This window comes from Sorex fumeus, unplaced genomic scaffold (genome assembly GCF_029834395.1).
Source record: "Sorex fumeus unplaced genomic scaffold, SorFum_2.1 ptg000039l, whole genome shotgun sequence".
NCBI lineage: Eukaryota > Metazoa > Chordata > Mammalia > Eulipotyphla > Soricidae > Sorex > Sorex fumeus.
Genome location: NW_026606096.1, coordinates 24,444,442 through 24,472,142, shown reverse-complemented (window position 1 = coordinate 24,472,142; position 27,701 = coordinate 24,444,442). Strand labels below are relative to the sequence as shown.

The following is a 27,701-nucleotide window of genomic DNA, read 5'->3' as shown; positions in this document are numbered from 1 at the left end:
AAACTGTCAAAGAAGAAAATTAAAAATTGGATTTATGTATAGAGATGAAACTGTATGAATGTAAAGCATATAAACTCTGCTGGAACAATGTAAATCATACACTTAGAGGCTTATTTTTCATAACACAAATTAAAAATAAAGTTTGTTTTATTATCATCAAAATCTTGAAGAACTCAGAAATGTTAATCATTCAAGACATTAAGATGCTAATCAAAAAACCATAGTTTTTGTATTTAGACAGTATCAGAAAGCATTTACATTATAAAGAAATAAGTAAATAAGCACAAACTAGAACAACAAAGGCAAATTACTTTTTGTCATACTTAGATAATTCTATCATTTATTATTCAAATATAAGTATTTATTTTTCTTGGTATTTATAATCCACTCAATACAAAAAGAGTAATTTGGGGGCCAGGAAAATGTCTCAAGTGATTGTATGTGTGATGCCCTGAGTTAGATCCCTGAAACCAAGTAGCCCCTGAGCATCACTGGGTGTGACCTCCACAAAAATTAAAAAAAAAATAAAGAATATATATGAGTTAATCTCATAAAATCCAAGGGACAAAGCACCATTAGTTAATGTAAAATAACTGATTTTAAAAATCTTTATTGTACTTCACTTCAATGGTTCATGACTTGGAAAAGTGCAAGTGATTTTAAATTGGTATAACCAAATTGATTATATAAAAACTAATTCGGCAGAGCCTGGCAAGCTACCCGTGACATATTCAATATACCAAACACAGTAACAACAAGTCTCATGATGGAGACGTTACTGGGCCCACTCGAGTAAATCAATGAACAATGGGAGGACTGTGACCGTGACCGTGACCGAATTTGGTTATTCTTATAAGGGGCTACACTAGCTCATAAAATAAAATAAATTCTTATTATTTTTTATTTCTATAGGAAGTATGCCATTAAAATAAACAAATAGAAGACAAAAACAATGACTAAACCAAACTAGAAAACAGCCATTTCAAAGTGAAAACACTTACAATATCGCCTAACCTGACTTTCACGCCAGTATAGGAACGTTCCTGAGATTTCTCCTGGCCATGATGCTGCTACTCTTCAGAAAGACCTTGATTGTTCACATCTGTGTAAAGGAACTTCTAGAACTTAGTTTAAATGCTCTAGGCCCTGGGCCCTACTGAGGACTGTAGATTTCTCTTGACCTGTTCATTATTTCACACAAGTACAGCAGAAACTGAATCTGCAACACCTATAAAAGAGAGAAATTATTAGTATGAATCTAATGGCTCTTTAGACTATTTTTGTTGTTGTTTGTTCTGGTGTCAAAGCTGGTGGTGCTCAAGGGTTACTCCCAGCTAGGATGCTCAGAGACTGTTTCCTGGAGGAACGCAGGGTACCAATGTGGTACAGGGAATCAATTCAAGCAGGCAAAGTGTGTATTCCAGTCCTTTCAGCTATCTCCTTGGCCCGCAAGATGACTTTGAAATAGAAAATTTAGGTAGTGCTCGTGTGGGTTCAAAAAGAGTTCATGTTTACTAAGTAAATTATAAGAATGGGCTGGACGCTTAGAGGAAGAGCACAAACTTCACATACATGAGGACCTGGAGTTGATTCCTAGCACCAATAAAATAAGTTAATAGATATATAAATCACAAGCATTCTATGCTTTCTCAGCACCCACGAACATAAACTTATGATGGTAAAAACAAATCCTTGCTTATCTGAAGACCGGATTAAGCAATGTCTTTGGACTCTTGTAGCCAGGAAATGAATGCATTTTCCTCATATGACTATACAGAAGAATAAGTTCCCAGCTATGTCACCTTTAGGATGTACTCACGTTCAGGAAGGATTTGGATAATTTTGGGGGAGAATCAAATAGGCGAGTAGATACAGAGTAGAAAGGATTCCAACTCACCCTTACTAACTGGGAGTTGGTAGATATACTTATTAATTGAGGCAATTATGAACCAATGTCTGAAATAATTCCTTGAAACTCCCATTCCAAAGCTCTGAAAACTCCCCTTCCTTAGCCTCTGTCCACATACTGCCCCTTCAACAGCAGAGCTTCAATACATTTTATCCCCAAGTTCAACAATTTAAAGTGCCCAGTGGTATTGAAAATCACAACCATCCTGTTATTCGATTGCCTCGAGCAGGCCCCAGTAACGTCTCCTTCATCCTAGCCCTGAGATTTTTAAGAAAGTGCTATATACAAGGCTCTTTAGGAGAATGAGACCCATCATTGTTACTGGTATTTGGCATATTGGGTACGCCAAGGGGAGTTTGCCAGACTCTGCCGTGTGGGCAGGTTACATTCGGTAGCCTGCCAGTTTGTTCAAAGTAGGAATGAGATAATAAGATGTCATAATAAGATGTTGCACGGACATCTTTATAGTCAGAGACTATAAAAACCAGCTCCCGGAAGAGAACAGTGCAGTCTCCTGCCCCCATGCCTGGCTGTCCTCACCGGGGCTCCTTGGAGGGGAGAGGGTTGAGCTTTCCTCCCCGCCCCACCAGGGCTCCGGCAGCCGAAGACCTCCAGAACCAGCCACCACCATGCTCAGACCACTCTCCGCACACCTGAAGGTACCGGCAGAGGAACAAAGGCAAGAGAGTCCCGTCCGGGGCTGAGATCTCCAAGCCTACTCGGATCGGGGCTGAGTATCCTCCACCCAGATCCTCTGAATTCCAGTAGGCGGGGGTCACACCCACCAACTGGCCCCCTGACGCCATGTAATCCCATCAACGGCCAAGACTCAGAGACTATAAAAAACAGTGGTATTGAAAGTGGGCACCAAATGGGATTGTACATGCACTGTCTACCAGAGTTCTGCAACAAATACTCTCTAAAACTCTGCTCAATCATTCTTGAAAATTCTTTTGCTAGGGTGGTAGAATATGCCATTTGGTGACATACATGATTTTTATTTTGTAGCACAGCTAGAAAAGTAGTCACTAGATTGAATCAAGACATAAACTCAAATTTCATTAGTTATCTAATCTGTAAGCTTCTATAATTTTAAAGGTGGGGAACCAGAGAGACAGTACAGAGGTTAAGGCAAGCAGTTATATCGATGCCTGAGGCTCTGCAAAGTCCCCACACACTGCTGGGAACAAACAACCTCCAAGCACAAAGTCAGAAGTAGCCCCTGAGCACTGATGGGCATGGCCCCGAAACAAACCCCCTAACCCCCACAAAAATATATATATGAGAAATAACTGTAATAAGAAATCAAATAACTCTTCTCATATTTATATATATTTAAATTTTATATTAATATATTTATATTTTATTATTGTATTTTTGTAGATTTATATTTACCTATAAATATGGTCTAACTCAATTAAGAAAATTCTGGTGATTCTCTGGATCAAAGTTTCAGAATATAGGTTTAATTGTAAGTTTTAGAATACAGTTCAAAATACAAAATGAGATATTTTAATTTGGTTATAGTAAACAATCAACAATAAAAATTGCAATCGGAGGAAGAGGGCACACCTGATGGTACTCAGGGATTACTTCCGGCTCTGTGCTCCAGCATCACTCTTGGAAAGTGATCCCCGATGGTGCTTCAGGGAACATGCACCATGCTAGGGATTGAGCCCAGATTGGAGGCATGCAAAGCAGCACCTTACCAGCTGTACTATCTCTCTGGCCCCCAACAATGGCATTTGTAAAGGAGAGTGTTTGATATTTGTTTCAGTCTTTCCATTCCAAGTGTATGCCTTTATAGGTAACAGAGGAATATCAAAGCAGAGATACTGTTACTGAACTTTCCCCCTTCCCTCTCTTTTATTGTGGCTGAATGTTTAGGGTTTGCAAACATGAGCAGTCAAAGCACACTTGTTTGGCCATGAGGGGCCTTAGCAGCCATACTGGGATTTCACTCAGTGATGTGCTGGTGCTGGGGACAGAATTCAAGGCCTCGTTCCTACAAGGCAGTTGCTACGTCACAACCCCAGAACCCAGATTTTCAAATATTTAGACAAAGGAAAAATGACTCTTAGAAATACTTGAGTAGGTATTATAATACAAAACTTAAGGGAAATCAAGAGTTATATAGTCATATAAATTTGTTCATAGGTGATATTTTGGGTCAACTTTGGCCTCTTTATGTATTTGTCAGAGTTTGTAAATAGTTAACTTTGGTAGATTATTATTTTATCTTATAATGTGCTAATTGTATTTCTCTAACTATAGTTCTGTCTTTTAAAGACATGAATATATACAAAAGTACATCCAAAGTACATCCATTTTAAGTATTTTTGTTAATTTTAGGAGACATCATGATTAATAATATTGTTCATGATAGGGTTTCAAATATGCTGTGTTCCAACACACCCTGACACCCTGTGTCTGCTTCCCTCCAGCACAGTCTTTATATATTATTTTATTCATTTTTGTTTGGGGCTGGAGCAATAGCACAGCGGGTAAGGTGTTTGCCTTGCATGCGGCCAATCCAGATTCAATTCCTCCATCCCTCTCAGAGAGCCCAGCAAGCTACTGAGAGTATGCTGCCCTCATGGCAGAGCCTGGTAAGCTCTGGCATATTCGATATGCCAAAGACAGTAACAAGTCTCACAATGGAGATGTTACTGGTGCCCGCTTGAGCAAATTGATGCACAATGAGAGGATAGTGCTCCTCCTCCTCCTCCTCCTCCTCCTCCTCCTCCTCCTCCTCCTACTACTACTACTACTACTACTACTACTACTACATTTTTGTTTGGTGTTTGGGCCCCACCTAGTGCTGCTGAGGGTTTTCTTTTAGTTCTGCAATCAGGGCTCACTCCTGGCAAGACTGGGGCCCATATGAAGTGTCAGGGATTGAACCTAGATCAGCTGTGTGTAGACAAACACCCTACCAGTTACATTATCACTCCAGACCCCTACCAATGTCTCTTTTTAAGAACAGTTAATTTATTTTTCATAAATTGACTAAAGAATAAAAATTATTACTGTAAAGAGATTTGTATGTATAGGAAGCATACTAAGCATAAGACAGATCAATAATTTTAGTATTTTCTGATACTTCCTTATCCTTTAGCCTGGAGTTTAAAGTATAAATATGTGACTCACCACAAATATTCTCTCCCATTTTAACATGGGCATAGCCATCAACTCCCCAGGAACTGCCCCAGGAGTTCCGCACAATCCAATATGGAGTACTTCCTACAAAACACAAACGGGTAACAAACCCTGAAGCTCTTATATTTGTCATGACTATAGGTCTATCTAAAGTATGTTTTACAGTAGCTTTAAGAAAAAGATTGACATGCAGTATGATGCTAATATAAACTAAGTAAACAAGCTACATTTAATGTCATACGACATCCAATGGACAAATATATAAAATTAATTTCATCTTGATACAGAGACTAGATGAAATAAACACACACACACACACACACACCCCAGGGAATTAAGAAATAAAATAATTGCTAGACACGTAAGATACAATAATAAAAACGTTTCCCATGTCAACTCTGTAGATTTTAAATAGTAATTAAAAATTGGCATTATTAAAATCAAGGATTACCATTTTAACCAAGACTATAGGAAAACTGATAGTGCAGGCACATTTATATATACAAGTATACCAAGAGGTTATAAAAACAATGAAGACTTAGACTATCAGGGCCAATTTCATATTTTAAAGTATGGAAGTATTGGTCAATTTGAGTTCAAATTAGAAAGCATTTAGTTAATGCACTTACCTGTTTTATCAAACCCAGTTATGAGAACTGCATGATTTGCTTCTCCACTAGAGCAATGATGCTGTATTATACCTCCAAGATAATCTTGCCAGCTCACTGCATCAACTATCACTACCAAAGGGCCAAATGCAAGCAGGGCTTTTGCCATTTCGTCTTCTTGGCCACTACGAAAAGAGAATATGTTTAGTTAAATCAAGATTAAGATAATTTTTATAATACAAGTGTTTTACAAACATTATCTGATCTGTCCATAGTTAGGAGTAGGTTTAGCTGCAATTATAGAATAAGTCCTAAATATGGCAGTTTCAGCTTTTGAACCTTTTGATAATTAGTAAAATGACCCAAAACAGGCAAAATAATAAAATTTTTAAAAGGGAGCATGGTAGGATACATGTTTTGAATTCCACTTATGTAGGCTCAAATTTTTCCTGAAAAGTCATTCCATCTGTCTTGATGAGACAATGTGAAGACAAAATTATAAATATGAACTATAAAGTGCACCTCACATAAAAATTTTACTCTGGATTTACAAAAAAAATTATTTCCTACCTATATTTCTAAGAATCCATCTAAAACCTTACTTTTCAGGATATGTTTTTGTGTATAAGTTGATTATATTAAAATATCTTAATACTTTCTAATCTATATATGACAAATGATAATCTTTATATTAACCAGAACACAATTATCACTACCATTTTTAAGATAATGACAGATACATCGTAAATGCATGATACGCAAATACACTTACAGGAACAGTGTGAAGAAAGATAATGGCTACATATATAAACCTTCATTCCATGAGTCTACTATTTATTTTACACGTCAGGAAGAAACAGATGCTAGAATCCTCTGACCATTCTCTTAAATTTTCTTTCTTTTTATTTTTTTATTTTTGGGGTCACACCCGGCGATGCTCAGGGGTTACTCCTGGCTTTGTACTCTGGAATTACTCTTGGCTGTGCTGGGGGACCCTATGGGATTCTGGGAATCGAACCTGGGTCAGCCACATGAAAGGCAAATGCCTTAGCCACTGTGCTATCGCCCTATGCGCTTAAATTTTCTTATCATAAAGCTTTAGAGATTAAGGTGAGTCTGACCTAGTAAGACTCTATTATTATGTAGATCTCCATATCAGCTTCCAAGAATTAGGTGTGTTACAGTCTCATTTTTCAGTCCTTTGGTATGTAGCAGATTGTTTCCTTTGGTGTTTACTTAAATGGCCATTCTATTCTTGTTCTAATTCTAAAAGTCTTTCTAGGGATCTGATAGAGAAAAATGCATGAACTTGGATTTGAATGATCAATTTGCTTTAAGACTGAATACTTATAAACATTTCTAACGTTTACTTATTTTCCTGATTGCCAGAACTATTTAGGTTCAGCAGAGTGTTTTATTGACTTTTTTTCCACTGGTACCTGGGTTACCTTTGAAAACTGGTGAATTTGGAAAGGAAGTACTCATGTCAGGGCTGCACAGATACGGTTCTACAATTCACTAGCTGTGTCATTATCTCACCCAACAAACTTCTACTACAACAGATGGAAAAAGTGATACTGAAGTGCCAGAAGCCTGATCCTCTGCCTCATTAGATGCTGTGAGAGTTCTTCCCACATTCTCTGGTCCTTACCATGGCACTGCACAGGGTCCCTGCCGACTGATGCCTTAGCTTCTGAATGAAGATCACTACCCACTTCCATCCCTCAACTATTAAACCACAGCGGTCATAGGGTGACCTTGGATGGGAGAACAGGAATGCACATTTTGTCTTGGCCCTGAGCTCCCCAGGGGTGTGCTAAGTTCTAGGAGAGCCACATAACTTATTGGGTTGATAAGGGAGAACCCTGGTCTGTTATTTTCACATTGCCTAGATGTCTCTTCCACAACCCGAACTCTAGATCTCATCTTCTCAATCTAGTCTTCAACATATACATCTCAATTAGTGCTCATCCCATTTTCTTGGCTGGCCAGGATAACATGCCCAGAGTCATTCTGGATTTGCTCTCTTCTCCCTCCTGCAAAATCAATATGTCCTGAAGAGCTCTCTTCTCTAATATACCTTCTTCTCTATAAAAGGTGTATTTTCTCTCATTTGTAAGACTATTTTAACACTCTGCTCTAATGATATTAATGGAGAACCTGTATTGCTTCAGTTCTATGAATGTCACATTGGCTTTTACAATGCTCATACAATATTCCATGTTTCCAGTCCATAGTCTTTGCACTTAAGTGCTCTTAAGGCTTGGGCCTCATGGTTATATTCCTTTAGTGATTCAGGTATTTTCTCAAACGTCATCTTCACACAGACCCCTTCCTGACATTCCTTCATAATAAGTCTATATACTTCCCCTTCCGCAACTACATTTCCTTTTCCTCCTCTTTTATTTTGTTCTCTTTAGAAATTATTTCATCCGACTGCCCACACATATTTTTATTTCTTTTATTTGTTATTTGTCTTTATCCTTATGCTAACATTCCATAGACAGGGATTTTTTGTCCGTTTTGTTTACTGTTTGCTTTCCAGAACCTAAACGGGCCTTTAGAAAATATCTGCGTGAATAAATATATCAAAGATATATTTGACAGAGTTGGAGCGATAGCACAGCTGTAGGGCATTTGCTGGCCCGGCTGAGCCGGGTTTGATTCTTCCACCCCTCTTAGAGAGCAGGGCAAGGTACTGAGAGCATCTAGCCTGCAAGGCAAGCATATTCAATATGCCAAACACAGTAACAACAAGTCTCACAATGGAGACGTTACTAGGCCTGCTCCAGCAAATCAATGAACAATGAGGACAGTGCTACAGACAGTATTAACATCATTAGCTTAGTACTGTACAATCAGTTTATTTTACACTTGATCTTAGCCAAAAGGCCAAGAAGTGATAATCAGAGCTTATTTTAAAATTTCTTTTATTCTTTTATTTATTTTGGTTTCCAAAGTACTCCCGGTGGTGCTTAGGGCTTACTCCTGGCTCCATGTTCAGAGATCACTCTTTGTGGTCTTCAGGGAACCATATTTGATGCCAGAGATGGAACAAGGCCATAGACTCGGGTCCTGCACTATCTCTCTCAACCCAAATAGTTGAATGCTCAGGATAAATATTAAAACAATTTTTTGTCCCTCTACCTTCTTAAGCACAGGTTTGGGTAAATACTGATTCAGGCTCAATATCAGTGACTTTTATTCTCTCTCTAATTCAGAACAGTGTCTGTTATTCTTTATATCTCCCTAACTTTCTTAATTTGCTATTCTTGATGACAAGGGATGATACCCTTAATCACTTTTAGTGATCTTTAGAAAATCTAATTCATTCGTACAAATACCAAAGAATGGGTATCTTATAGAGATGTTCTTTCTCCTTTTAGAAAAACGTGTAACTTTCATCCTAAACACACACACACACACACACACCACACAATCACGATGTTGCACAATGTATTCAGTGACCCTGTAATTTTCCTAAGCCTTCCAAGGATTCTACCATCCATGGCATTGAGTCTCAAGGGAATCGTTCCTAGGGCTTAGCCTGGGCCAGTGGAATGTAAGTGTCGAGCATGTGCTAGTTCTCTTGTCAAATCTGTGCTTAATTAAAGGGGCTCCATTTCCTTCCAGGACCCAATTTCACCACTGATTTCCTTTAGATCTCAGGGGTAGACATCATCTGGATCAAGGGATTCTTCTGGAGTCAGCATCATTAAGTGATCCAACAGCCTATCACTTGATACAAGTTTGATTTTTTATTTATAAAGACTGGAAAATTCTTTCCCTATTTTATTTTTTTATATTAATGTATTTTTATTTTACTGAAATACACATACAAAGTGAGATACATAGTTACAAATGCACCTAATTCATGATTAGGTTTCAGTCATATAATGTTCCAAAACCTGTTTCTTAACCTGTGTACTTTTCCTACCACCAATGTCCCCAGTTTCCTTTCCAATCCCCCTCCACCAAGGTAGGCTCTCTCTCTCTCTCTCTCTCTCTCTCTCTCTCTCTCTCTCTCTCTCTCTCTCTCTCAAGGTTATCAGGTATATTCCTTTACCTACTTTCAGCACTCAGTTCCTTTCCAAAATGATCATTTCCAACTATTATTGCAATACTGATACCTTCTCTATCTTAATGGTCTTTCCCTATTTTTATTTAAAAAAAGAGTTGATTGATTCCTCCTTGTCTACATCAGAATGAAATAGAAATTCTGCATTATATTGCACAGTTACTATGGTTCTTGAACTCACATTAAATATTTTGTGTGCTTGGGAACTATTTTTTTTATCTTTTTTTGCTTGGGGCTACAACTGGCAGTGCTCTAGGCTAATTCTCAAATTGACTACTTGCAAGGCACTCCAACCCCATCAGAAACATTTCTTATTATTTTCCTGGCTCAGTTCAAAATCATCCTCAATTTTCAATGTGCATTCTCCTCCTTAGCTGTTCTTATGTGTGCCTGTCTTTTCATCCTGTAATAGCGTAGGCTGTATAACTTATCTCCAATAATCAAACTTCTGCTGCTTACTTCTGCTTAAAAGCTTCAGCTTATACTGAGAGCTAGTGCCTTGGGAAATCCAATATAGAGGGGGTTCCAAAATCTTCCTTTTTAGGTAGAGCTGAATATTCTCTGGGGATCTATAAAACTATTTTTGGTCAACTCAAGGAGTGATAGCACAGCGATAGGGCGTTTGCCTTGCACGCAGCCAACATGGCTGACCTGAGTTCTATTCCTCCGCCCCTCTCGGAGAGCCCGGCAAGCTACCGAGAGGATCTCGCCCGCACGGCAGAGCCTGGCAAGCTCCCCATGGCATATTCGATATGACAGACACAGTAACAACAAAGTCTCCAATGGAGACGTTACTGGGCCCGTTCGAGCAAATCGATGAACAACGGGAGGGCCTTTACCTTTACCTTACCAAGAGAGTAAAATATGCTTCTGATAATTTCAACTAAAATTTAAGAGAAAGATGGTTAGGTATCAATTTTACCATACCCTGGATAAAACATGTTGTTTTTAGTTTGTAGTTTATATTGAGCTGCCACAAGGAAAACTAGGTCAGCTGTAATTAAGAAATTACACTCACTGCACTCCCTGGTCCAATGTCTACATTGGACATGCCAGAAACAAGATACTCTAGTGAAAAATAAGAATTTAAAATAATTTTGAGTATGCAGTAGTTCCTTCAATGAACTTACTAATTCCTAATAGTCCACAGATCATATATTAAGACACAAAGAATGCAACATAATAAGATATTTACCTGAAGTCAAATGCAGAATAACCCTTGATTGAAAATCCAGAATGTGAAGCAGAAAAATAATGGCACAGACCATTTTGTGCTTTAAATGGATACTCAGAATCTCTCACTATTTTTACTTGAGTCTAGAAAAAAATAATCAGGTAAAGACTTCTCAGTCACATCCTTGCTTTAAAAGTCAAATCGTATTTGCTGCAATGTGTCAAAATAATATTCAGCTTGGTTATGCTTCATCCTGTGAGAATTCCCATGGTTACTAAGATCTTCAAGAAATCCTGAAGTGCTGGTTATGGATACCCTAGTAATTTAGAGCCCATAACTTTCTTTGTCTTTTACTTTTCTTCTAACTTCCTTCAAAGATTTGGAAACAGTGTGTCATCCTCTGATGGGTAGACCAGGCAACCCACATCCCTTCTAGTGTTTCCGGTTCAAGGTTCGCTAGTCTTCCAGCAAGCACAGTGATTTGTGTACAGGCAAGGGTGCAGCCCAGGTTTCTCTTTCTCCATGTCTCTCTGAGTCATTCATTTTGGAGACATCAGAACCTGATAGCTGTGCATCCCTTTCTGAATGTGGGCTTACAGAAGGAGACGCATGCACAACTCACTGCACCCTCACTGGTGGGCTTCAAGCAACTAATGCAGGACCTAGGGAATGTCTGAAAAGACACTGAGTTGTTGGGGGAAGCCTTTAAGTAGGAGGCAGAGGGCTGGAGTTGCTGTTCTGTTTTTCTTCTCTGTTGTTGTTTTCGGGTCACATCCAGCAATACTCAGGGGCTACTCTTGGCTCTGTGCTCAGGGATCACCCCTGGTTATGCGAGAACCATACTGGGTGACAGGAATCGAAGCTGGGTTAGACACATGCAAGGCAAATGCCCTACCCCTAAACTATCTCTCAGCAACTCCAGGTTCCCTTCTGACTCAGCAAATTTGGCAAAAGATCTCAGTTACAAAGTCTTTTTTCTTACTACATAGAAAAAAGGACCTAAAATGGGGGATTTCTAATGTTCCCTCTGGGCATAATATTCAGAATTTCCATGTAAATAAATCACCGTATGTTCTCAATTTTCTGCACCATTATGTGAAACATAGCTGCAAAAATTTCTGCCACACTTGCCTATTAAGAAAGGTTGAGACATGACTGTAACTATATTTTTAATAATATGTCATAGGTTAGACCTTTGATTTATTAGTGACTCATTTGACTGGAAGCAATTAATTAAAAAATGCTACGAGTCATTAAAGATACAGTGATGGAAACTTCCAAACTTGAGAATGTTACTTAACTTGTGAAAATAAACTAGGAATTCTGCCCACATTACACAAGCACAAAAGGAAACAAAGAGTTCAAAAGGCTGAGAAAAAAACATTACCTTATTTAACCATTTCAAAGCACTGAGAGGAGAACCTCCATTGCAGCCGTAATTACTATAGGAGCAATCTATCAGCTGCTGCACACTCAAGTCTTCCAGAAGTTTCCCTTTTATTGCAAAAGCTGATTCCACTGCACCCACCACACTGAAAGCCCAGCATCCTCCACACTGTTAAAAAAAAAAAAGAATTCTTTCTAGTATCCAATCATGCTCGAATCAAGTATACCAATGTTGACCTCAAACCAAAATAGCCAAATATTACAACCAGAAACAGTTAATTTGAAAACAAAGTGTAAGAGAGAACAGATTGGAGAGAATGTTCAAGGTGTGATCATGGGCACTTCCAGGCCAACCAAGACCCCATGAAACCCCTGGAGAACCTGCCCTCGATTCCACCAGCAGGAGAAGGTAGCAGGCTGAGTAGTGGCATTATTTTCTTATTCTTAAGTGTTTGTATACTTATCAGCCTCTTGACCTTATTTAAATACAGTTCTAAATGTTAATGCTATATCAATATCTTTAAATATCAAATGCTATCTCATCAAGTAACGTGATTGCAATCTGGACACTACAAATAATAAATGTTCATCCTCTCAGAGATCAGAGGTTCTGATATCTAAGAAAAGCAAACAAAAAAACTCAGTGCCAACTCCATCTGGAAATCTACCTAATTTAAGTCACCCTCAATCCAACCCCCATCTCCTGAATGGTTCCAGAGTATCCTAGGAGTATAGGATCAATGATCGAGGAAACACTTTTCTGGATCAAAGAAAAGCAAACTCTTTTTCAAGCTGACTTTCCTAGTGGGACTACAGAGGAGTAGGGGGTGTCAGCCAAGCACACCCCCTACCCTAAACATCTCCAGCAAGACCGGTTCACTACGTGTTTGCCACTGAGAATGCCCCTTTCTGATTTTCGGTTACAGTCCTCCCACCCATAGCAGCAACTGCTGAGTTACAGCCCACTGGAAGCACAAAGTGTGTGAGGCACACTTTGGATCTTTCTCAAAGCAATTCAGCTATATATATTTGCAATACTTAATGTCTTAGCATTTCTCAATCATTTAATATGTGGAACCTGTGCTTCCACTGTTACTCTTCTTTTTTTTTTCTTTTTAACTGCCACAGCGTTCCCAGTGCTGCGCCCCAAGCTCATTTATCTTCTATTTCCTTGCTTTCATTGTAAATGGAAATTGTCTATGTACCTGGCCTCGGGTGGTGTTTTCAATGAGGTTTTCCTTTTAAATTCACTGTTTAAATATTTAATAGTCAAATTTACTTTCCCCTTCCTTCTATTTGGAACTCTTCAGAACGTTGGGAATATGTGATCAAGCTACTGATGTGTATCCTTGAGACCGAGAGCTGGTGGCAATGACAATTATTACATGAACACATACTCACCAGATAATTTTTTTCCTAGAATCTAAGTGTGGCACAAGCATCCTATTCTCATTTTGTTAGCTGTTCTCCTTGCATTTAGCCTAGAGAAATGCCTCAAGAAACAATGGTTCCTTGCATGTCGGTATACATTTTGTTTGTTTTTTGTCTTATTTGGGGGCCACACCACCAATTGTGCTCAAAATTTATTCCAGCCACTGAACTAAGAGTTCATTCTTCAGGGGACCATACATGGTGCCAGGGATTGAACTTAGGTCAACTGTGTGCAAGACAAGCATTTTATTAAACGCTGTATTATCTCTTGGATCTTCTGTTGTCAATGACTTGACTTCAAAGGTGATTCCCCATGCTCAGGTGATTAAAAGGGCGAATAACCTACAACTTACCATCTGCTGGTTTCTCACTGGTGTGATGACATGTTTGTCCCTCCAATCAAACCTTAGTGGCAAAGACACACTGGAGATAGATTTCTCTACTTCTGGTAGATAGCTTGGAAGTCTGGAAGGCTTGCTTCTTAAATAAACAGCTGAATAGAAAACAGGAGGGAAATACAGCTGCTACATGATATTACAGGGAGGGTCCTTTGGGATTCTTTTAAGACAAACTTTCAAACAGAACAGTAATTTTTAGTACAATCTTCCTTTTGTGGTTTCCCTTTATGTTTTTCATGACATGAACAGTATTCAGCAGAAAGCTACTAAAGATAAGAATTCCTATAATAGGACAAAAATCCTCAAATAAAATGAATTGATTGATAGAACTGGGGCAACAGTTAAAAAGAGCAAAGATGCCATCATTTATATTATCATAACCCTCGGAACCATGAGTGTCTTGAAAAGAAAAAGTTCAAGAAAACTATATAAGAAACGAGGCAAAGTGGTTTATTGTCATAAAAGTCTATTTTTATAATAGTTAATGATAAGTAGAAGACTATGACCATGAATTTTCTATTCTGTTATAACTGGTTACCTGCTTGATTATTCATAAATTTTAACAAATATTAACTTGTACTTGTAAAATTTACATTTATGATTAAATTGCAGTAAGACAATTCCTTAAGAAAATGTCAGAAACAAGTAAAAAAAATCGGGAAATTAATAAGCAAACCACCATCAACCCCATAATATATGTAATTAGGGGATCACACCCAGCATTGCTCAAGGATTATTCCTGTTACAATTCTCAGGGGACCAAGAGGTGCCAGGGGAAAAGCCTAGGTTTCCTGCCTACAAACTGTGTATGCCCCGGGAGCATCTGCCCAGCCCTTGTCATACCTTTAAACTCCTCAGGAAACAAATAGGAAAACTGATTTATTCCATAAACAGCAGTGGAGTTGTCACTAGGAAATAAAGAATTCAAGTACCTGTGTCTTCTAAGACTTTCCTAAAAGGGAAACACACACACACAAAGAAAGTGAAGTTTGTATCATCTGTGTCACTTTTCAGAGAAATTTCTTTACAACACCCCTGTAGATATCTTTCAGAACTAAAAATAAAAGCTTGATTACTTTTTTCTACAAATCATAATGAAAGGTTGTAAGTGATAATTAGATCAGATATATAAAAGTTTTGTATTGTATAATAATTACTATCTAATTGCAGGTATATATTGAGTCTGGTAATGGTATGTCTTATAAATTTCATTCAGCACATAGAGAGTTCCACATATCTATTACTATAGTGAAAAAGTACAATAACTTGAAACTTAACACTAATATTAATGGAAAAATCTGTCAAGGATAGGAGTGATAGATCAACTATGAATTTGAGAAGTGAGTCTTCTTTATTTTAAAATTTCCTAGCATTAAGTGATGGATCACAGAGAAGAGGAGGAGTAAATAATGAAAATATAGATCAGATTCTATTTGAGTTTGAGCGTTAGAGACATCTATAACTCACTTAGGGTAAAAAGACTGTAAGAGATTAGTGATTTTGAAAATGTTCCAGTAAGATAAATTAGTTTGTATTGAGAGACCAGAAAGATAGATTGGTTTATCTATCAAGAAGGAAGGCATGTAGGATTATTAGAACGAAGAGGTCTTAGTTCTGAATTTTTTTGATCATTTATCTTTGGCTTCTCTTCTATGGGAGCATGCTTTGATTTCCCACCATCAACCAATTATGTGGGATAAAGAAAACTTCAGGAGTCCATGATCTGATACATTTTCAATTCTAGATCTTCTTATTTATGAACTTATGTATTCGTTTTATGTCTCATAAATCTGTAAATAGAATTTAGGCCAGGTCTGCCTTATCCATCAGTGTTTCTCATACAGAAAAGATGTCTGGCACACAATAGATGCTTAATTCGTGATCAGAAAATATGTAAATGAATTTTAGGAGTGCTGGGGCTCAAACCCTGGCGATCAAACCCTGATGAACCCTTTGTAACCCTTCCCCACTGTACAATCTCCGACTCATAAATAACCTTTATAGGTATTTAATAGGTATTTTTCACTTCTGTTCTTATTTCACTGCAGTTAAGGTAACATGGTTCACAGTGTCAACAATAATGGCTTTTTTACATGATCAATGCATCTCACCACTACTAAAGTCCCTGAGACCCTCCGCCACTGTCCTTATGTTATTTCTAGTCCACCTCTTCCTATCCCTCCACCCCTCTTCTACCCACTGATTTTTAACCTGTTATATAGTAAAAATAGGGTGACTCAGTAATAAAATCTCAAACATATTTTATATTTTAGGCACATAGAATAATCTTATGAAGATATTGCATATGATTTGAAAAGGAGAAATGTAAATATTAAACAAAACTGAAATACAAAGCAAGGATGAGTAAACCTTAGACTGTATGATGCAGAGGATTCATTTCTTCTGGAGTGTTGATAGGCGACTTTTGTGAGTTGGAGTAATCAAGAAAGCGAGTCACAGGAAATCAGGTAGGAACTGTGAAAATGGGCTTCACAGATCCTGCACATCTCAACTGATGGATACTTAACTGTTGCAAGTCGATTTACTGGGAGTGGCCCAGGGGGCACCATGGTTTCCAATGCTGCACCCATCCATTGATTGAGTGCTGGGGCTGGTCTATTTGGAGAACAACTGAACTCCTCCAAGAACTAGGGTTTTATAACTGAGTCTCTGGACGATTCTCTGCTTTTTTATCCTTCTCTGTTCACTTAAGAGTCAGAGATGCTATGTGATCATTTCCCCCTGGGAATCTCCCTCGTTAACTTCCATAATCACAAAGAAAAGATGAAGGCAAAAGAGAGATGACACCTATTACCAATATCAGGAATGACAGAAGGATCATCATCACAATAGAAACCTCAAAAATTGGAAGGTTCATCCTTTGACAACTTCATAACAGATTTGAGAATCACGATGATACGAAGAACTTGAGAATCCAAGTTGTTGGAAGACACAACTCACCCAAGTCAGAAGAAGAGAAATAGAAAGCTTAAGCAGCATTTATCAACGAACATTAAATGAATAGTTGGAAAGCATCCTACAAAGAATTATCCAGGCCAAGATGACTTCACTGTTGTGTCTTATACAATTTAAAAAGAAAAAAGTCTGGAATAGGACTGGGCAGAAGTAGTTAGAGTATTTGCTCTGTACATGACAGTTCCTAGATTCAGTCTCAGGCACTGCACCAGATTACTTGGTCCCTTCACATTGCCTACTGCTACCTCAACATGAGAAAATACTTTGCAACTCATTTTATGAGAGCAGGCCTTTAATAAAACTTTGATTCTAAAATCAGACAAAGATAATTTCAAGTAAATCAGATCTAAAGAGATAGCACAGGAGGTAGGGCACTAGCCTAGCACACAGCAGATCCAGGTTCGACCCCCCGGCTTTCTATATGCCTTCAGGAATTGGAAGGTTCATCCTTTGACAACTTCGAAACAAATTTGAGAATCATAATGATAAAATTGAGAATCTAAGCTCTTGAAAGATAAGATTTACCCAAGGACCAACCCCGGTCCCTTGAGCAAGGCCAAGAGTAATTCCTGCATGCAGAGCCAGGAGTAACCCCTGAGCAAATGCTGAGTGGTGTGCCCTCCCTCTGCCAAAATAAAAGAAAAAAGAAAAGAAAAGAAAAGAAAAGAAAAGAAAAGAAAAGAAAAGAAAAGAAAGACAACTATCCACTATAGCTTTCATGATTAAAAAAAAGAAAAAACCCAAATAATATATTAAATAAAACCCCACAATCTATAAAACAACCCTACTTCTTCATGACAAAATATCCAGAAATACTATGTTGGTGATCTAGAGAGCTGGAGACAGAGCTCAAGAGGCAAAACACCTGACTCCCAAGTGGGAGGCACAAGCTTGAACCCCAGCACCTGCCTAGGCTCTTACTCTCCCAAGGGAACCCTGGTGCCTCTGAATCCTGCCTCAGTATCACCAGAGCGACTTCAGTGCTCTGAGCACCTCCAGAGTGACTCCTGTAAAAATACAATGTGGTTTTAACATTTGAAAAATAACAATACACCATGAAGATAGAATAAATACAGGGGGAAAAGTGCCAAAGTTTTTAATCAACATATAAATATAAAATGGCACCATTCGATGTGTTTTTTTTTGTCATGATAAAAAACAAATCCTCATCAAGATGTGAACGAAAGAAAATTTCTTCAAACTGACTGAGAGGATTGATGAAGTGCTTCCATTAGTAAGTGATCAGTTTCTAAAAGAATCTACTTAGGAATCAATCCTGTCATTTTATAGCTGTCCAGAACCCATTCTAAGTCTATGAGATATCTATCATGTAACTTCTTGCCAAAGTCAAAATAATCTGAACAGCAAGTTTCTCTGCATTGTCTCGCCCCACCAATACATTTATACTCTTCTGACTGTGCAGAAAAATGAATATCAAATGTGGAGCCGGCGGAACAGAAAGACAGTGCAGAGGGTAAGTTGCTTGTCTTGTACACAGCTGACCTGAGTTCCATCCAGGGAATCCCAAAAGGCCCCCCCGAGTACTGCCAGGTATGATCTAAATCTGCGTATCCAGAAGTAATCCCCGAGCATCGCTGTGTCTCCCTTGCATCGCCCCAAAAAAGTGGGCTGGAAACAATTCTGACCAAAGTACAATTTTCTTATACATAAACACACACACAGTGGATTTCTCTAACTCAAATCTCAAATTTGTAACACACTGAAATGGCACATAAGTAAACACGTGCCTAGCTTCTATGCAATCTTTTGGTATAGATTGAACTTCTCTGGGATAAATTTATTTTTCTACCTGGATTAATAGTTACCTTTCAGAATACCAGGATTAATTAAACAAAGTAACATTTGGGTAATACTTGGTAGTGCCTAACATGAAAGAGTTAGATTAAATACCCTCACGACATATCCCCTTTTTCCCTTTAAAAATAGCACATTTTGGATTACAGAAAATGGAACATTGAAGTGCTTTCTTTTTGGAGGATCACTACAGGTGGGTAAAGGATTAATTAGCATTTGTTCTTAATACAAGGCAATAGAGGATAGATTAGAGATCAATGTAAATGTCCTTAAATCCACATCATGTGTTAGGATGAAAGACTTGAAACTTAATTACATTTATGAAGATGGAAAATTCCGAGGAATATACAGGAGACGTAATTAATAGTCTTCAAAGGTGACAAAGTTGAGAAAATCCATTAAAAATCAAATTGATGATAACTGACAGAAGCTAGAGATCGGAAATCAGAACTGCATTTAAACAGAAATGGTAAAGAAAAAAATCTGACTTCAGATCTTTCTGTTTTGCTTTAAAGTGAATATATTTAATTGATTGTGCTTCCATAATGCATACCAAATTTCTGACTAAAAGGAGATCCAGGGTCAAAGATGGTACTACTTAGAGAAAATATGTTCTCTGTTACATTTTTATTCTTATTTTTTTTTTTTGCTATTTGCGTCATAATGGTTGATGCTTAGAGGTTATTCCTGGCTCAGGACTCAGGAATTGCTCCTGGTGGTATTCAGGGGAGCAAACAGGATGCCAAGGATTGAAACCAGTTGGCTACGTGCAAGACAAATGCCCTCCCCACTGTGCTATCAGTATGGCCCTAAAAACATGTTCTTTGGACATTGATAGATACTAGGTTCTCTTGTGTGTGCATGTGCTGAGATGCACCTGACTAACAATTTACATGTAATATGCTCCTTGTGCATTCTAATCTGCTATTTTATTGGTTTAATTCAGGCTGGAGCGATAGTACAGTGGGTAGGGCATTTGCCTTGCACACGGCCGACCCAGCAGACCTAGGTTCAATTTCTCCACCCATCTCAGACAGCCAGGCAAGCTACCTAGAGTATCTGGCCCACATGGCAAAGCCTGGCAAGCTACCCATGATGTACTCAATATGATAAACACAGTAACAACAAGTCTCTCACAATGGAGACGTTACTGGGCCCACTCCAGCAAATCGATGCACAACAGGAGGACAGTGCTACAGTGCTACAATTCAGATATATTATCAGGACACTAGTCCGAAGTTGCTTGGTTCTTTGGTTCTTCCTTTGTTTAGGGATGGAAGAGGGGATGGGATTACGCTTTTGAGGCCACATCTAATGGTGCTCAGAGTACCCCATGCTCTGTGTTCAGAAGCGGGCCCGGTGGAGCTGGGGGACCATGTGCCCTTTAGCAGAAATAAAGGCAAGTGCTTGGCTCCCTTATAGACTCTCTGGCCCCAGAACTCTGCAGTTCTTACAATGAAAAGGAAGGAGATGATCTTTGTTCAAACCAAGAAAAAGAGAGGACTGGTTCTTTTTGATGATAAATATGGAAGAGTCTATGAGAGAGAAACACAAGCCTGTCTCATAAGGAGATTCAGGTGGTTTTCAAGTTCTTCAGAAATCAGCATTTTCCTTCAAGGCTCAGAAAGCCCCTCCTTCCATCCCAGGCATCTTAGCTGTACTGGCTTTTCCACTATAAGTACCTGCTGGGAACAGTTTTCCTCCAACATGCCCAGATATGTTGGCGCACCTGGTGTACCTGGTGTGGGCACACATGGGGCAAACGATGACGGGCACGCAGAGAAACACCCTCCAGGAGCAGCTGATGGCTGTTCACCTTGTTGCCAGATATATACATATTTTATAGAAGGTCTCGGCTTACAAGAAAGTCCAATCACATGAAGTTCAGCATTATTGGCCTATCACCTCTCCAACTCTGCTTTGCCCCTGTCCAATCCCAATCAAGGCTACTTGCTGCAGTTAGGATGACCTGCTAAGCATACATGACAGTTTCTGTGTCTAGGGCTCATGTGACTAGGGGGTCAGGGGAGGCTCAAAACCAAACACCCGGTACTGATACCCTGGTCTTGCCAACTCTGCCCAGATACTCCCTCTTTTGAGGTTTTGCTTCTGGGCCGCTTTGCAAGGTCAGGTCTTATCTGCTCCATTGCCCATCACCATGCTCCACAAGTACCAACAGTCTGAAAGTCGCTCTGTTTAAGTAAATTGAGACAGAATAAAGTATTATTTCAAAAATATCTTAAAGTACAAACCAACAGAGGTGTGTGTGTGTGTGTGTGTGTGTGTGTGTGTGTGTGTGTGTGTAATATTATGGAGATCTTAGCTATTTCTTAGTCTAAACTTTCATCGATTTGCTCAAGCAGGCTCAGTAACATCTCCATCGTGAGACTCGTTACTGTGCTTGGCATATTGAATACGTCATGGGTAGCTTGCCAAGCTTTGCCATGTGAGTGTGATACTCTCGGTAGCTTGCCAGGCTCTCCAAGAGGGGCAGAGGAATCAAACCCGGGTCAGCCAAGCTAGCCGGGCGCAAAGCAAACGCCCTATCGCTGTGCTATTGCTCCAGCCCTTTACTTTACCCTGTGGAAAGGGACAGTAGATTGTTGCTAAGCAGGAAGAATACAAAATACAATCTGTTCTGCATGCATGAACCTGTTTTTGAAAACAAGTAAATACATCTTTTAAAAAAATCCTCATTGATGCTCTAAAAATAAAACTGTCCAAGGTATGAGAAATGACGCTCTAGCACTATATTCTTTAAGTCAGTTTTATTTTACTCACGTAATTTTTGGTGTTTGGCTACATGAATGGCAAGCATCTTACAACTGTAACATCTCTCTTAACCATCTTAGTCCTTATAAGCTCTTAAATCCGGAATCATCAGAGACTGGAAGACGGATTGAGAAGAACAGGGCCTGTGTCACCCTATTTAACACAGTTGTTCAAGCCATAAAACACATATTGTCTAGCATTTCAAGACCTTCAATTTAATATCTCTTACTCCACTGTCCCCCAAGCATCTCCTAACACTGCTGAACACGTTAAGCAAATAAACATGACCACATTAAAAAATAAAATAAGTACAATTTAAATAAATTTTAAACTTGCAGCTTACTGGAAACATTAAACGTGCAGGGCTGAATTGCTAACCTGAATGAAAACATTTATTCTAAGCGCACTTATGAATGCAGATTTTAAAAACCAACTAAAACAAGTAGACTGATGTCTAACTAGTTAGGAGCATCATTGAGAAACACTATAATGACATATAAACAGACAGGTCCAAAAGTAGATATCAATTATATATAATAAAAAATATGTATTATTAGGCAAGACATCTTAAGGTAAAATTTCTGAACTTTTATGCAAAATTGAATGTGCATTAATACATAATAATTATTCTAAGGTATATTCATTCATCTTTCCTTAGATCATTATTGGGTACTATCTGTCCCACTGTCCACTGTTTCACTGTCCTCCCGTTGTCCATCGATTTGCTCGAGCAGGCCCAGTAACATCTCCATCGTGAGACTTTATGTTTGGCATATCGAATACGTAACGGGTAGCTTGCGAGGCTTTGTCATGAAGGCGAGATACTCTTGGTAGCTTGCCAGGCTCTCTGAGAGGGGCAGAGGAATCGAACTCAGGTCGGCCATATAGGCTGCATGCAAGGCAATGCCCTACCCGCTGTGCTATCGCTCCAGCTCCACCATCTGTCCCAAGAAGGATAAATATATCTACCGACAGACATTCAGTAAAATAAGAAAGATCAGTCAAGAATCGGTGGCCACAGGTAGGTGATATCACAAAGGAGAGTAGCCCAAATCCTCCAGCTAGCATCCCAAACATCATAGGAGAGAAACAGCAAAGAGGAAGCCTGCTATCCATCAGACCATTGCAGGGTATCCTGTGAGGTCCATGTGCTCCTCATCCTCAAATATTTTTGAGGTGTGAGAAAGTGTATTTATTCGGACCACATAACCACTATCACTCTCAACGGATTTAACACCACGTGCAACATTAGGAATGGAAGACAGGACAAAAGCTCTGTTCTCAAGAAATTGTACTGGTCTTGACAACTGGAACTGAGCTCAAAATTAACAAAACAAGGATGAAAGTACACATTGATTTGGGGAAAACCTAAGAGTGGCACAAATTCACCAAATAATGAGCTTTCCAGGGAGAAAGAGGTCTCAAAAGAGTACTGACTTCCTTGAGAAACTGTGTGCACGTGTGTGCTGTGTGTGTGTTGTGTCTATGTGTGTTTCATATAGGCAGTATCATTAAGTTAACATACTTTTTATTTAGAATGTTTATTTTGCAATAAATACAGTAAAATGATCTCTTATGATTTAAAAGTTTTTAAATCATGAGAGGGGCTGGAGCGATAGCACAGCGGGTAGGGCATTTGCCTTGCATGTGGCAGACCCAGATTCGATTCCTCTGTCTCTGTTGGAGAGCCCCAGCAAGCTACTGAGAGCTTCCCGCCCACATGGCAGAGCCTGGCAAGCTCCCTGTGGTGAATTCGATATGCCAAAAACCAAAAACCGTAACAACAAGCCTCACAATGGAAACGTTACTGGTGCCCGCTCAAGCAAATCGATGAACAAGGGGAGGACAGTGCTACAGTGCTACATCATGAGAGATAGAGAGACTGAAAAGAGACAGGCACAGAATGAACAGCGATGCAAGCTCAAAATAGGTATCTCTTCCCATTTCTTTAGTTTTAGGACAAATCTTACTCAACGAACAAGAGTCTGTTGCAAAATTTCAAGGCACAGGTTAATAGCCAAGCGTTACTGTAAAAGGCTTCTCAAAATCATCTAAAAAGGAAATGAAACGTTCCCCTTTCCTGTCATTCCGTGTCACCCAATCAGAAAGCGTGTTCAAGGCGTCTCACTGAAAGTTAGAGTCCCAGCTCATCCAGGACATCAGAGAGGGGCGGGTTTCTCTTGTTTCTAAAAACTGCTTCCTTTTTTGTTTCTAAAATTCTGATTACAGAAAAGGATTGCCCAGCGCCCCCTTCCGGAAGGAAAACGAAAGAGAATTTTTTTTTTCCCCTTCTTTTTTCCCTCCCCCTGCTTTTGGGTGCGGAAACCGTGCACGGGACAGTTGGGAAGGTAGCTAGAACTTTCCCGAGGGCGCCAGATACACAAGGAGAGGGCGCTCCTTCCCCTCGATGCTGCTGGGTCCATATGCCCGGATCACTTGGGGTCGCATCCCAGAAATGCTCGCTCCTCACCCCCCCACCCCCATACACACACAAATCTGATAAATCTGTCCTGGGGCTTCTGATCACTGGACTAGCCAAGGTCAGGGTGACTGAGACGCCCCCCAGGACGCCCTCCGCTCAGAAACCTCAGCCACGACCCGGACGCGCGGGTGCCGATTGGGACCCCGCAGTGCCAGCCCAGCCCCGGGACAGGAAGGGACGAGAAGGGACAGAGGGGCCGGTACCCGGAAGGCGGCGGCCCGTGGCTCGCGACTCGGCGGCTCCGCTGGGGCGAAGGTGGCCCGGGACCCCGCGACGAGGCCGGCGCCGCAGCCGCAGCAGCAGCAAAGCAGCCAGAGGTGCAGCAGCGCCCGCGGGCCCATGACCGCGCGGGGAACCCCGACGGCTGCTCCTTTCGATTCCGAGGCTCCTCCCACTCCCAGGCTTTGGCGGGGCGGGGGTGGGGGGGCGGGAACTGGCTCGTGGGGTGCGCGATCCGAGCTCCTGGGACTGGCCTACGAGCTCGCCCGGTGGGAGTCCAGCCCGCTGCAAACCGGTGCGCTCTCGGCTGGCTGTGGTGCACGCTCCGGGTTCGCACCCGGCCGGGCTGGGCTGCTTTCCAGAAACCACCGCAAGTCACTGCAAAGCTCTCCGAGAGCCGGCTGTCCCCAGAATCAAGTCCTTGATTGCCAGTATTTTTTTTTTTTTTACTTTCATTGCAAAGAAGCAAGCTGCGTTTGCATGCGCCTTGACCTTAAGCCTGTGGGTCCTTAGGCAGAGAGTTCCCTAACTGTCAGGACCTAAATCTGGAGCCAGTGGACTGGACTCGGAGAGCTTCCCACGGAAGTGGTTTTGAAAGCCTCTCCGCATATCTGCAGTTGTCCACATAAGATGCCATTTCTCTGCACGTACTGCCTTATAAGTACAGCGTGCTAACCAATTGCACCAGTGGAAGGATGGGTATTTGATCATTGTATAATTGCAACCCAAGCACAAAACTGTACTTCATGGTGTTTCACTAATAAAAATTTAAAAATTAAAAAAAAAGATGTCATTCCTTTATTTGTCGTGGCATGGCCGTTTTAGAGGTCCCCAGGATGGTTTCTCCGTTTGCAGAGGAAGCTAGAAAACCTACTTTTTAAATTTGTGATTGAAGAAAGTTTTTTTTTTTTTAAAAGAGGGGGTCATCCTGTGAACCTCTTTGTACTTTTATTGCTTTGTTTTGTTTGGGGACACACTCGGTTGTTCTCAGGGATTTTGTTGTTGTTTTTGGACTCACAGGTGATCTTCTGTGCTCTGGGATCATCTGTTGTGGCAGGATCAAACCACAGACAGTTGTGCAAATCAAGCACAGTACCACTGTCTTATCTCTGCAGCTCTTGTTTTAAATGCTGTGTGTTAGCGATGTATTTTAAACTATTTATGTATTTCCACCACTCCACCCCCATTTTATTATTTCTGCATTAATTTACCACAGCTTTCTTCTTGCTTGCTTTATCTTATAGTTTGAGGTGTTTTTCCCCCTTTTCTTTTTATAGTAACATAATCACAGGAATGGGCCATAGAAGGAGGAAGCTAGTGTTTAATTCAGTTGCCTTTTTTTTGTTTGTTTCTGGCAGAAGCAGGGTTTCTAGGTGGAGGATGAGGAAAACCTCCTTTTAAGGAGACAGGGAGGCTGCAGATAGTCAGTGTGACATTGCTGAGCACCTTGAAAACAATCTCAGTTCCATGTAATGTGCACAAGAAATGCAAGGTGGCATTATGCAGCTCCAGACTCAATTTTGAGTCTATTCTTCTGATGTTCTGACGAGCTCCCAGGCAACGGCTCCACAGCATAAAAAAAAATTGCTCCCCAGAAATTCTGTGAGGCAGGGTTGCATACCTCAGAGAAAATTTGGTATGCTTTCTTCTCCTTTTTTTGTTGGGGTGGGGGGAGTATCTGGCAGTTCTCAGGGTTTACTCCTGGCTCTGCACTCAGGAATCACTCCAGGCAGTGCTCAGTGGACAATATGGAATGCTGGGGATCAAAGCCTGGTCAGCCACATTCGAAGCAAATGCCCTACCTGCTATACTATCCTTCCAGCCTCTTACTTCCTCTAGGCTTTTCACCTTGGATAGTGAGTAAAGGGTGAGAAATCTTATCTCCTTGGGCTTTAGGACCTGCTCATAACCTGAAGGGTGACCAAAAAAAAAAAGTAGTAACTGGATAAGGACCCTGCTGGGGTTAGGAAAGACTAACCTGGCCTGGGGACTGTAGTCTGGGATATACAATGAGATGCGCCCAGGAGAGTGACCCTTTAAGCTTATATTTCTTACTGTGTGCATACAAAATAACTAGAAATAATATTAAGAAGTAAATTTAAGAGAACTGCTTAAATGGGTATGGGCTAAGGAAAGGGGAAATACTCTCCCTAGATGGTATTCTTTCGCTAGGTGAATCTCCTTGCAGGATGAGAATTTGTCCTAGAGGAAGCTTCCCCCGAGGTAAGGGCTTTACATCTGTTGATTGTGCAACCATACCTGGGTGTATTTGCTACCTGGAACTCTGGTCCATGACTGAGGCTATGAGAAGAGGGAAGGAGAGACAGGAATACAAGGCAGTGGGAAACTAGCTTGTGGGGCAGAGAGTGAGACAGGGATTGGAATAAACTGTCAATGACAACCAACCAGCCTGACCCCTTTGCCTCCTTCATACTTCTGTCAGATGAGGCGGGCCGGGGTGAGAAGTGGCTTAAAGCCACTGAATTCAGGCAGCAAACACCCCCACATTTTTTGAACACACAGTCTGGTGTTTGCCCTCTTTATGTTTGCTGTGTTCCAGGGATCAGACTGCAATTTGGTAGTGGCGGTGGGAGTCCAAATAGAGTGTTTCAGGATCTCACTTGGCTTGTGGAATTCTGCTGGGATCAAACTTCCTTGCTCCCTGGTAGAGAAGTCCCCATGGAGGATATGTATGGTGAGCCCTATTCCAAAGGGAATCATGGTAGGAGACTCATTTTATTTATTTAATTAATTTTTATTAGTGAAACACCATGAAGGACAGTACACATTTTTTGCTTGGGTTTCAATAATACAATGTTCGAGTACCCATCCTTCCACCACTGCCCATTTTCCACCACCACTGATCCTAGTATCCCTCTTACCCCCCTTCCCCCACATCCCACCCTGCCCCTGTGGCAGGGCATTCCCTTTTGTCCTCTCTCATCTTTTGGGTGCTGTGGTTTGCAAAAGAGGCATTGAGTGGCAATCATGTTTGGTCTATAGTCTACTTTCTCCCCTCCTGGGAGGATCCTCCCAACACCCTTTATTTAGTGCTCCCTTCTTTATCTGAGCTGCCTTTCCCCCTAGCATGTGTGGCTGGCTCCAAGCCATGGAGTGAATCTCCTGGTACTTATCTCGGCTATTCTTGGGTATTAGTTGGGTATTAGAGGAGACTCGTTTTAGATAACAGATATACACAAGGTTCATGTCAATTTCGGTCACTCTATGACTAGCCTTTTCTTGCAAGTCATTCAAGCTAAAACTTTTGAATTTTTAAATAAATATTTTGCTTTC

General features: G+C 40.3%; 1 protein-coding gene across 2 annotated transcripts; it reads right to left on the bottom strand.

The window, feature by feature from the left end:
* Positions 1 to 104: 104 nt before the first annotated feature.
* Positions 105 to 24,563, bottom strand: CTSO (cathepsin O). 2 transcript variants are annotated; one of them, XR_008793169.1, is made up of 9 exons: positions 24,392 to 24,563; positions 14,987 to 15,095; positions 14,099 to 14,238; positions 12,316 to 12,483; positions 10,950 to 11,071; positions 5,698 to 5,861; positions 5,060 to 5,152; positions 836 to 1,228; positions 105 to 693 (listed from the first exon to the last, which is right to left on the bottom strand). XR_008793169.1 is itself a non-coding variant. In XM_056119096.1 (8 exons), the coding sequence occupies exons 1-8, from the start codon at positions 24,527 to 24,529 to the stop codon at positions 1,194 to 1,196; spliced, it is 969 nt and encodes a 322-aa protein (XP_055975071.1). In that variant the 5' UTR covers positions 24,530 to 24,563; the 3' UTR covers positions 105 to 1,193. The 2 variants fall into 2 exon arrangements, 1 of the variants encoding a protein (XP_055975071.1); XM_056119096.1 differs by having other exon boundaries at positions 105 to 1,228.
* Between the last annotated feature and the right edge of the window lie 3,138 nt (positions 24,564 to 27,701).

Excerpts from the sequence above, each read along its gene's own strand:
- CTSO (XM_056119096.1), bottom strand. The coding sequence starts at position 24,529 with ATGGGCCCGCGGGCGCTGCTGCACCTCTGGCTGCTTTGCTGCTGCTGC. Across the intron at positions 5,153-5,697 it reads AACTGGGTTTGATAAAACAG|GAAGTACTCCATATTGGATT; the intron begins GTAAGTGCATTA and ends TGTGTTTTGTAG. Across the intron at positions 1,229-5,059 it reads AATGGGAGAGAATATTTGTG|GTGTTGCAGATTCAGTTTCT; the intron begins GTGAGTCACATA and ends TCTCTTTTATAG.